At 38.6% G+C, this 12564-nt stretch overlaps 2 protein-coding genes across 2 annotated transcripts in view; both read right to left on the bottom strand.

The window, feature by feature from the left end:
• Positions 1–12564, bottom strand: part of LOC100249908 (SUN domain-containing protein 4) — an 85697-nt gene that overhangs the window by 40637 nt on the left and 32496 nt on the right. The window lies entirely within an intron of this gene.
• LOC109121640 (uncharacterized) lies at positions 1286–2596 on the bottom strand. The gene has a single exon (XM_019216387.1). It carries the CDS (start codon positions 2594–2596, stop codon positions 1286–1288), a length of 1311 nt encoding a protein of 436 aa, XP_019071932.1.

Raw genomic sequence — 12564 nt, 5'->3', positions numbered from 1 at the left:
TTAGATGCTGGAGGGTAATGCCGTGTCTACTGTCAAGTCGGGGGACAACTCCATTTGCTTCACCAAAGAACAATTCAATGCGGGACTTCGTTTTCTTCTCCCTTCACTTTTCAAGCAATTCCTCCACTACACCAAGATTCCTTCGGCTTTGATCCATCCCAACGTTGTTCGGGTACTGATGGGTTGCAGCGTTCTGGACATGCTGTTTAGCTTGGGCCTGTCCTTGCTAGAGGTCCTTTTCGTCTACTCCATCAAGAAGGCGAAGAATGATATCTTTAGCTTGGCCGCCAGCATTCCATCACTTCAGCTGGTGACCGGCCTTCTTGACTCGACCAAGGGGGCTGCCAGAGGACATGTGCTGGTCAAGGGCCCATGGGTGGGCTTGATGGTGCATCCAGATAAGCAGTTTGTTCCCAACCAGTCATTGAAGGTCCCAGGTATGAATAGGTTATTCCCTATCCTCTCGCGGTTGCGAGTTAGGTCAGCATTGTTAGGTGGTTGACATGCTTTGTTCTCTTGGGTGCAGGCACGGATAAAAGGGGTAAGTTGGTAGAGTAGGTGGAAAAAGCTTCGTTCGACCGGTTGAACAAGCTGTTTGAGATAGCAGCGGACGAGAGGAGCTGTCAGACGCTTCTCTCTGCGCAGAATCTCCTCTTGGTTACCCAAGTGTCCCAACCGTACGTACTAAACATAATCCCAAGGCGGCTGCCCAAAAAGGTGGTGGTCGGATAACACTTTGTTCTCAAAGATCTCCCGTTCTACTCGGGGGCGCGAGCGGCAGACGCCCAGGCACTCCAAGCACGTCTCAACCAACGGGAGGAAAAAATGCAAGAGGGAACTTTGCGGAGGGCACCCGGTGATAAACGTCCCACACCTTTTCCTCCCGCTCGCATCTCAATGGAAAAGAAGAAGAATGTTCCCACAAAGGGAATAGTAATAAGATCTCCAGTTCTTTCCTCCTCGTCCGCTTTTTCAAGCGAATCAGGCCTTCCTGAACGACCTTTTGCCTGTCTGGGTGGAATCGTCGGATTTTTTGTCAAAGGGGCTTTGAGGTGGCTAATACATTGAGCCAGTGAGAGGCGATGCTCGGAAGTATCCCGGACATGTTCGAGTGGGCCCAAGCAAAGATATCGCGATTTTGTTGAAGCACCTTTTGAAGCTCGAATCTTTCGGCTGGCGGTAGGAGAGTACTGACGTACATGAAGCATTCATCTCCTTCTGATATCTAGACAGCTTCCAGTGGGTCTGCTGTCGGGGGATCTTTGTCCGCCGGGTACTGTAATTGCTATTGGTCAGGAGAATTTGCTTCTTTGGGGGAGTGTTCGCGGTCGACGTTGGGTCCGGCCTCACGAGTGATTTGATAACATTGCTGGGCAGCGAGTTGGCTTCCGTAAAGATTAATTTGCCCATATTGGGTGATGAAGCTGACCATTTGATGGTATGTGGATGGAATGACCTTCATACCGTGCAACCACGTGCGTCCCAAAATGACATTGAAAGGGGATAAATTCTCAACCACAGAAAATAGAACATTCAGGATGATTGGTCCGGCTTGAACCGGCAGTGTTACATCCTTAAGAGAGGTTGTGGAAGAACCGTTGAATCCAGACATGATTCTTCCGGGATTCTCCAGGCTGGAGGGTAAGAAACCCATTTGTTTGACGACTGCCACTTGCAACAGATCCGCGGAGCTACCTTGGTCAACTAGGATTCTTTTCACATAGAAGTCTCCAACCCCTAATGTTAGGATGAGAGCATCTCGATGTGGCTGCAACACTCGGGCGGGATCCACAGCAGGGAAAACAATGGTTCTATCTATGGGGTGGATGCTTCTACTGGCTAATCTCGACCGGATGGAGCTTATGTGTTCCCGAACAGTGACCGCCCGCAGCAGTCTTTGTCTTTTTCTTTTGGAATTGTACTCGTCATCCAAGGGTCCCCCGTGTATGTAGTTGATTACTGCTTTAACAGGAGCCGTTGGGGCGCGTAGGCCTTGACCATGAGAAGATTCTTCACCTTTAGGCGCTGTTCGGATGTATTGCTTCAAGTGTCCCGCCTTTAGAAGATCCTCCACCATATAATGGAGACTTCTACACGTTTCAGTGGTGTGCCTATGATCTTTATGGTATGCACATTTTTTATTGCGGTCCCTCTCTGAGGGGTTCGATCTTACTGGTCCTGGCCATCTGAAACTGGGTAGATCGCGAATTATAGGAAGCAGTTTTTCGTATGACATGGTGAGAGGCGTTTGAATGAGTGGCAGACGTCGCTCATCTTGCCCCCTATTGGATGACCTAGGATGGTTAGGTGCTTCGAAGCTTCTGGTGGCTTCGCTTCTCGCGGCTTGGCCAGCGACCAGGACCTGCTGTGTAGCGGCCCGGATGTCGTCCTCTAACATGGAGTATTTACCTACACGTCGGAATAAATCGTCCATGGATGTAGGAGGTTTTTTGGCGAGGGACTCGAAGAAAGGGGTCCCTAGGCATATGCTCCGTTTGAAAATTTGGAGGACTGCGTCTATGCTGTACGACTCTACTTGTGAGACAGCTTGTTCGAAACGCTTCACGAACTCTCTCAAAGTTTCATTTTTTTGCATTTTGATGTTCTGCAAAGTGCTGATATTTTGTTTATGCCTGGCTGAGCATAGGTACTGCCCCACGAAGACCTCGGACAGATCCCAGAAATTGTCAATCGAGTTCGTAAGCAGTCGATGAAACCACGAGAGAGCTTAGCCTTATAGGCTTGCTGGGAAAACTTTGCACAACAACATATCATTCCCTATGTCTAGGGTCATGAGCTGCCAATAATGCATTATGTGATCAAAAGGATCGCTAGATTCGTCATACGTGGAGAATTTCGGGACGATGAATCCTCTTGGGGGTTCATATTTAATAATGCGAGGATTGAAAGGCGTGGAGAGCATGTCGTCCAAGCGCCTGCTGATAGAGCCCGGAGGGGTTGTATGCGAGGGATCTTTACCAACCCGCGACATGGGTGGGTGGGCGGCATGTCCCTGTGAAATAGGCGAGTTTGAGGGCTTGGAGTGTGCCTCTAGCTATATGATGGTATGAGGCCTGTTTTTGTTGGGTGTTTGGGGTCCCAGACGCGCGCGCATTGCGTCAGATATTTGAGGCCTTTTCTCACGTTGTCGCTTGGACGAGACTCGAGTAGAGCCTGAACTTTCCTCTCGTCAGACTTGACGAGCGTGCATCGGGGCTTCATTAGGCCATGCTTCATGCACCTCGAGGGGGAATGGAGCTTCCTGGTTGTGATAGGGATTCTGCATCCGATGATAGTGCTAAGGTTCGGAAGAGACTTGGATCCTTAAGACATTGTTTTTTTCCCTGAGTCTCCTCATTTCTTGGAGCAAAACTTGCATATATCGTTCATTTTCTCGCTATCGTCTTTCCATTTTGTTTCGCCATTCAAAGTAACCTTCGTCACCTCTGGCAGAATAACGACTCCTTGAGGGTGAAGTCATCTCTACAGTTGGAAGGTATAGGATTTACTGAGAAGAAAACTTCCCACAGACAGCGCCAATGTTGATAGCAAAATTCCCCCGCTGCAGTAGCAATCACCAGCAACAGAATCTCGATCAACGCATTACAGTGATTCGTCCCTCCTCCTGCAAAAAAAGATGTCCGGATGGGTTGTCCGGACACACCCTCCGATGATTAAGTTAGTCTTTTGGAAGTTATTTGAAAACAGATTTTATATTTGGGAGTGTTGCTCCGTGATTTTCTTCAAGGATGCTTACACCCCCCCTCCCCTTGTGAGAGTCTCCTTAGAGTTTATATATGAATCAGAGAGTATGACCTCGTTGTGCTAGTGGGTCCCATAGTCATGATTGCGGCTCATAGGGTGGTGAAGCAAACATGACCCTTCTGGTGCGAGGTGATGGCTGTCAGAAGGGTATTCAGGCGGCGGTTGTCACCTCAATTTATGATTTTCGGTATCGGGAATGCGTCAGGCAATCTGAGAAGATTTGAGAGTGTCTTGTCAAGCGTATCTTGTATTGAAGATGAGTGATAGTTCAGGAGACTTGGTCGACAATGTTGTCGGAGTTTGCTTCTTGATTGTGGGCAGAAATGGATCCGGCAAATTGTGAATGTCTGACGAGTCAAGTTGTCCGGGGAATCTGAATCGTCGGTCGCGGATGTACTCCAGGTAAGCGTTACCAGCGGATCCGGACATGTTTGACCAAGGAAGTTGAATCACACTTCCCTTCCATCCGGTGGCAGGCGCTGGCTGTGAAATATCCGGAGAAGGTGGAACGTCGGCCGTACAGAATTCCCCCCGAGTGGATTGAGCGATGCCACGTGTCGTAAGGGGGGCCGTCTGCGTGGCCAAGGGAGAGGGATCCACGTGACACTTTTTAGGGAGGATCCCACACAATGGTAATTGTCTCATTTATCATTTATGAATTTAAATATATCCCTTTGAGTTAATAATGCTCGTTAACTATACTGGAAGATAGAATATTTAAAAGAGAAGTTTCTCTATTTTTTTCTTCAATTTAGCCTTCTAATTTGGATTTAACAAATATTTTTTAATCTTTTATTAAATAAATATAAAAAATTTGTGAATATAAATAATATTATTAACTTCATAACTTAAAAGTTTTTGGAAAAGGAAGGAAAAAACAATATTAAAATTACTTTTATACCATGAAAGAATTATGGTAGAAGATGAAAATAAAATATTTATTTATTTATTTTAAATTTTTTTAAAAAAATATTGTCAAATAAACTCCAAAATTATAACAAAATTTGAAAAGAAACCAAAAGGAAAAAACAGAAGTCTTTGAATCTTGAATGACTTTTCTTTGCCTTCTAAAATAAATTTAGAGATTGGTGGTTAGATTGTCCCTTTTTTCTCCCAAGTATTTCTCATTAGCTGTATCTTGTATCCCTATAGCATTGAATTGTAGTGGGTCTACATGTGCTCAAGATGTTATAAATAAAATGAAACTTTAAACTTAATGCTTTATAAATTCCAAGATCTTGACTATCATGATTTTCACAAACATAAATAACATACCTGAATCCATAGCAATCTCTTTCATTTAATTCTTGATCTGAAAAATTGTAGAATTCTCCAGGATATCGGTTTCTCTCTCTTAGCCCTTTTTCTTTCAAAATGAAAATTACATACCACACACGAAAAGATGGAAACTGTGTAATGTTACTTAAATGGGTAGAGAGAGGACCCATTTCCTTTTTGATAACTGCCAACATTTTAGTAATCGCTACTCCACTTCCCATCAAAGTCAGGAGTAAACAAAAAATAGGAAACTACTTCTCTAATTGTATAACCAAAATTTTAGAGATTAGATTAGATAACTTCATTTAAATAAAAGACTAAAGCCATACACGTGTCATGTGGGACATTAGAAGAAAAATATCTAACATTCTCCCACTTATCCCATATGACTAACTTTATTTTAGCCCCAATGAAGTCAACATTATGCGCATAAAAAACTAATCCATTTCTAACTCAAATTGGTCATCATAAATACTATGGTCAAATGAATCACTAGTATGAGTCATGGCGGTTGTACATTAATAAGGCAACATAGTCCCTTCCATGTACTACAACACTAGCAATCCAATCAACCATGGTTCATAAATGAGAAGTATCCAAAATTGGTCCAACAAAAAAATGTCTTTGTAAAAGACTTCCTGTTATCATTTATCCAATCTCATAGATGTACGTACAAAATGGAAAACATGATTAATGAGATCTCAAAATGTCTAATAACATAAACAAACATTTGCAATCCAAACATAATAGGCATCAAGGGTTACAATCAAGACCCATTCTTTTAACATGTTCTTTAAATGTCTTTGGTGGTAACCCTTTAGTTAGTGGATCTGCAACCATGAGCTCAGTATTAATATAAACACACGTTGTTTCTGAACTTCCTCCTTAACGGCAAAATACTTTAACTCCATGTGTTTAGCACCATTAGAGTATTTGTCGTTCTTGGAGAAAAATACAGCTGCAGAATTATCACAATAAATCTTCAACGACTTCTCAATAGTGTCGACAATAGCAAGCCCTGAGATAAAATTTCGCAGCCATAAACCATGAACCGTGGCCTCAAAGCATGCCACAAATTCAGCTTCCATTGTGGATGCAGCAATGATAGTTTGTTTAGCACTTTTCCATGAAATTGCTGCCCCAGCCAATAGATATACATAACCAAAAGTTGATTTTCTACTATCAACACATCCAGCAAAGTCTGAATTTGTGTAGCCAATCACCTCCAAATTATCAGACCTCTTAAAAGTAAGCATGTAATCTTTTGTTCCCCTCAAGTACCTTATCACTTTCTTTGCAGCTTTCCAATGATCCATTCCAGGATTACTTTGGTATCTGCCAACATACCAACTGCAAAACTGATGTCTGGCCTGGTGCAAGTTTGTGCATACATCAAACTTCCTACGACAGAAGCATAAGGAATTCTTTCCATCTGTTTATGTTCCCATTCATTTTGTGGACATTGCATGAGACTAAATTTATCCCCTTTCTGAATTGGGGCTACACTAGCTGAACAGTTCTTCATACTAAATCTCTCTAAGATTGTTTCAATATATTGGTTTTGAGACAACCCCAACAAACCACGTGAGCGATCACGGAATATTTCTATTCCAATCACATAAGTTGCCTCACCCATATCTTTCATTTCAAAATTCTCAGAGAGGAATTTCTTGGTTGTGTGCAATAAACCAAGATCACTACTGGCAAGCAAAATATAACGAACATATAAAATTAGAAATATAAACTTGCTCCCACTAACCTTCAGGTATATACACCGATCAACGATGTTTTCCTTAAATCCGAAGGAAGTAATAGTATCATTGAATTTAAGATACCATTGTCTAGAAGCTTGTTTAAGTCCATATATTGACTTATTTAATTTGCAAACCATCTGTTCTTTTCCCTTTATGGAGAAACCTTCAGGTTGATCCATATAAACATTTTCTTCTAAATTCCCATTAAGAAAAGCAGTTTTCACATCCATTTGGTGTAACTCTAAATCAAAATGAGCAACTAAAGCCATAATGATTCTAAGTGAGTCTTTCTTGGATACAGGAGAGAAGGTCTCCTTATAATCAATACCCCCTTTCTGAGTGAAACCTTTGGCCACAAGTCTGGCTTTATGTCGTTCGATATTGCCTTTTGAGTCGCGTTTGGTCTTAAAGACCCATTTACAACCAACTGTTTTATATCTTTCAGGCAATTCGACAAGTTCCCAGACTTTATTTTGATCCATTGATTTCAACTCATCATTCATGGCATCAATCCATTTATCAGAATCACTACAGCTAATGGCTTGTGAAAATGAAACCGAGTCTTTACTTGTCCCAATATTATAATCAGATTCTTGTAAATAAACCACATAATCATCAGAAATAGCAGGTCTACGTTCTCTTTGAGACCTTAATGTTGATTGTTGTGGTCCTTCCATAATTGGTTCATTAGTGATAATCTCATTGGAGAGTGACTGATCATTAATTTGTTGTTCAACATTGCCAAATGATTCTACAATTGTAGGAACAACAATTTCTTTAGAAGTTATGGGTAGTGGGACTTGCACCCTAACTTCTTGAATATTTGTTTTTTGTAATTGATCACTCCCACGGATTTCATCATTCTCAATGAATCTGGCATTACCCGTTTCAACAATTTTCGTACTATGATTAGGACAATAAAACCTATACCCTTTGGATTTCATTGGATAGCCAATAAAGTAACCACTAATGGTTTTGAAATCCAATTTCTTTTCATGTGAATTATAAATCCTAGCCTCCGCTGGGCAACCCCAAACGTGCAAGTGCCTTAAACTTGGTTTCCTTCCTGTCCACATTTTAAAAGGAGTCTTTGGAACTGTTTTAGTTGGAACCCTATTCAATAAATAAATAGCGGTCTTAAGGGCTTCCATCCATAATGAAATGGGTAAAGAGGAATTACTTAACATACTCCTAACCATATCCATCAATGTACGATTACGCCTTTCAGCCACTCCATTTTGCTGAGGCGTACCTGGCATAGTGTATTGTGCACATATACCATGCTTTTCTAGGAGTTTAGCAAATGGGCCAGGGCATTGACCCAATCCATCATTTCTACCATAATATTCACCACCTCTATCTGATCTGATAATTGTCACTTTTTTTTATCTAATTGCTTTTCAACCTCAACAATGTACACCTCTAGGGCATCCATTACTTGAGATTTTTCATGCAATAAATAGATATAACAATAACGTGAAAAATCATCAATGAAAGTGATAAAATATTTTTCTTTACCAAAAGATGGTGAGTCAAACGGCCCACAAATGTCTATATGGATGATTTCAAGAAGTTCTCCACTTCTTGTAGCACCCTTCTTTGTATGTTTGGTTTGTTTTCCCTTAATACAATCCACACACACATCGAGATCAGTAAAATCTAGGTTATGCAAAATCCCATCTTTCACTAATCTCTTCATTCTTTCTTTGGATATATGACCCAAACGTTTGTGCCACAAGTAAGAAGAACTTTCATTGATCAGGTTACGTTTAGTTCCGACATTATGATGCAGGGTTAGAAGGCTTTCAGCAAAACGATTATTAAGATTCAGTTTATACAAACCATCACATAAACTTCCGGAACCAACAAAAGAAGAATTTTTAAACAAACTGAATCTTCTATTACGAAATGAAAATGAATAACCTTCAAGGTCAAGTTTAGACATAGAAACCAAATTACAAGAAATAGAAGGAACATAAAGAGTCTGAAACAAATCTAGATAACAATCAGTGTCTAGAAATAAACGAAATGTCCTGGTAGCAACCACTGGAACTTTGACTCCATTTCCCACAACTATGGAACTTTCATTTTGGTTTAAAGTCTGGATTATAAGGAAGCCCTACATCGAATTAGAAACATGAACAGTGGAACCTGAGTCAATCCACCAAGTATTAGAAGGAACTTCAGTAAGATTTGATTCGAAACATACGTAAGCTAAAGGCTTACCTTTCTTCTCAAACCATACCTTACGTTTGTGGCAATCTCTCTGAACATGCCCAAGCTTCTTACAGAAACGACACTTGATACTGTTTTGTCCCCTTTCATGAACCTCTATTCTTTGAGTTGGCCCATTGATCTTAGGTGGTTCTGCCATTTTGCCCTTCTTAGGTTTCTTCCACTTCTTACTAGCTCCTTTACTTATAAGGTGAATTGAATGATGTCCTTGTTGCTTAAGTCTTGTCTCTTCTTGAACAAGCATATTGGCCAATTCATTTACATTCCACTTGTCCTTAATAGTGTTGTAATGAATTTGAAATGGCCCATATTGAAGAGGTAAGGAGTTCAAAATAAATTGAACAAGAAAAGACTCATTCACATTCATCCCAAGAGCCTTTAGTTTAGCAGCTAGATTTGACATCTCAAGGATGTGCTCATGCATCCCACGAGTACCATCAAACTTCATGGTGGTAAGTTCAGCCATTAATGTCCCAGCAAGAGACTTGTCAGCTGAACGAAAACGTTTTTCCACAGTCTTAAAAAATTCCTTAGCAGTGTCATGTTTAGGAAGTGTTGACTTAATGTTGTTTGCTATACTCATTCGCATAAACATAATGCTCAATCTGTTCAATCTTTCCCAAGAATAACTTAAAGTTTTTTCTTCCGCACTACTTTCCTCAGTAATAGCAGGCGGTTTCTCAGTCCGAAGTGCCAAATCAAGATCCAATACACCTAGGTGAAACTGGACTTGCTCAGACTAGTCTGAGAAATTTGTTCCATTAAGGATTGGAACAGATGAAGCGTGAGAATGAAGCGAAATAGGAACTGAAACTGCAATTAAATATATGCTCACACATTAATGCTTTGAGTTAAATAATAAATAATAAATAGTACTATTGTAACATATCTTTGGATGAAAATTACAACATACAAAATTAAACTTTTGACTATTATGGTGATTCCCTTTCACCTATCAAAAATAATTAATAATGTATCCATAATCCGATAGGTCCGTTACCTTTGGGTATCCGATTCCAACTCTCAATTAAGGGTACATATTAATTATTTTACCTCAATATGTTAATCACAAGAAAAATGGTGCACCTTTGGGCCAAGCCAAAATATTCTCATGATCAAAGATACATATTAATATCTATTCAAAAATTTGCAAAGCTATTTTCTTAATATGTGGGATATTAGTATTAAGATCCAAAATACAACTTAAAACCTATGACTTTCTAGTTGGTTCACTTTGGTGATCACCAAACTATTTCATAAAATAGGATTTCGAGTTGAAATAATCACTTTGCAAAACAATTTATCATCAATCACATCACATTATCATCTAAACAGTTTCATATAAGTGACAATTTCATGTTCATATAAACTATAGAAAAAAATTATAACATATCAATACAAGAAATGTCACTTATAAAATCTAGACATGAATCAGATTTGTAAATGATACACATTCCGTGCACTGTGTTCTATAATTATCAATTTACTAAAAGATAGGCATGTAGCATGTAGCATCACGTGGAAAAAAAATGCACGAAAAATATGTGATTTGTTTAATAAATTAAAGTAGCCAACAATATCACTAGAAATTCTCATGGAAATAGCATCATATATGAATTACCCAGAAAAATAAAAACCCACTTATCTAGGAATTAGTTAGTCACTGGATAATATGTTATAAATAATGTAAATAAATTAAATAAATAAAAATTTAATTTGTCTTATATTTTACGGGTATTTTTCTGCCACTCCTTTAATGTGATTTGCAGATCTTTATTCGGCATCATGAAGAAGAGCCACAGAATTTCTAAATCCTAGTAGTTTCTATCTCTGGCTTTATTTTGGCCGAATTTTTTTTTATGTCTACTAGAAGATGGTTGCTGCATAACTTCAACTATTATTTTAGGATATGAAGAGATTTGAAACTAATTCTCAAATGGACCCAAGTGAGTGCATCCCGTGTGAATCCGTTTTCTCCATGTTGTCCAATATCCTAATGGGGACCAGCTTTTCACTACTGCTAATGCTGCTTATCATTGTGAAATACAAGTGCATCCATTCAAGGATGCCAAAATGGCCCATTTGAGGAAAATTCAGGTGGTTTCTATTTTGCTGTGTTTGGTTACTGAAAATATTAAGAAAAAAAAACTTCCCCAAATAATTGATTCCAACAAATAGATCATAATGGAAAATCATGAAAGTCTTAACCTTGCTTTGATACCACATGTTATAAATAAAATGAAACTTTAAACTTAATGCTTTATAAATTCCAAGATCTTGACTATCATGATTTTCACAAACATAAATAACATACCTAAATCCATAGCAATCTCTTTCATTTAATTCTTGATCTGAAAAATTGTAGAATTCTCCAGGATATCGGTTTCTCTCTCTTAACCCTTTTTCTTTCAAAATGAAAATTACATACCACACACGAAAAGATGGAAACTGTGTAATGTTACTTAAATGGGTAGAGAGATGACCCATTTCCTTTTTGATAACTGCCAACAATTTAGTAACCGCTACTCCACTTCCCATCAAAGTCAAGAGTAAACAAAAAAATAGGAAACTACTTCTCTAATTGTATAACCAAAATTTTAGAGATTAGATTAGATAACTCTATTTAAATAAAAGACTAAAGCCATACACGTATCATGTGGGACATTAGAAGAAAAATATCTAACACAAGACCCTACTTCCCTTCATCGTTAAGTCCAAGCTTTCCTTACTATTTTGCAATTTTGAATTTTCATTGTTATTTTGTACATTTTTTTGTTACTTGTTCTTTTCTTTTTCCAATTGATCATATAATAGCTAAAGTATTTTTCTAAAAGCATAAAAAATAAAAATATGTCAAATCCTAGTGGCTAAATTTATTTAGGCCATAAGACCCTTTCAGGTATATTAAATTGAGGTTATTCAATTAATTTTTATCGTTTTCATATATATATATATATATAACATTCAAATAGACAGAAAAGGGCATGTTCTCCACATAATAAAAAATGCATTTAGTATTCATTGAAGCCAAAGACTTTTGAATCTTCTTACACAAGCAACAAAGAAAACATTTTCCGAGAAAATACAAGTATGTAGTTTATGAATGAAGCTCAGATCCACACCCGATTCAGGAGATTTCAAATGGGTATCTTTGAATGCAAGCAAATTCACCCTTTGTTCACAAGAAACACTGTTTCACCAAGATTGATGGTAAAATCACTCAAATTGACCACTTCACTTCACTCAAATCTTTCTACTATTGTCTTGGTGGAGTTGACTTGGACTCTTTCATTTTCTTACCACACGAAGGAAAAGGAAAATGAAGGTGAAAGGAATTTTCTTTTATCTTATTTTTAAATTTAATATTTTAGAAAATTTTTAAATCCTCAGTCATTTCCTATTTGTAGTTGGTACTACTATTCATATGGAACTTAATTATATTTGTCTTAGAACTAAATGACATCAAAATTAGATTATATTAGACTGGAAATGAGTCCAAAACAGAGCCATCAATGGGACACCTCCAATTAAG

This window comes from Vitis vinifera, chromosome 18, assembly GCF_030704535.1.
Source record: "Vitis vinifera cultivar Pinot Noir 40024 chromosome 18, ASM3070453v1".
In the NCBI taxonomy this organism is placed as follows: Eukaryota; Viridiplantae; Streptophyta; class Magnoliopsida; order Vitales; family Vitaceae; genus Vitis; species Vitis vinifera.
This window is presented reverse-complemented; position numbering and strand designations above follow the sequence as displayed.

Bases quoted from the DNA above. Each gene is read 5' to 3' on its own strand.
- LOC109121640 (XM_019216387.1), bottom strand. From the start codon at position 2,596: ATGCAAAAAAATGAAACTTTGAGAGAGTTCGTGAAGCGTTTCGAACAA.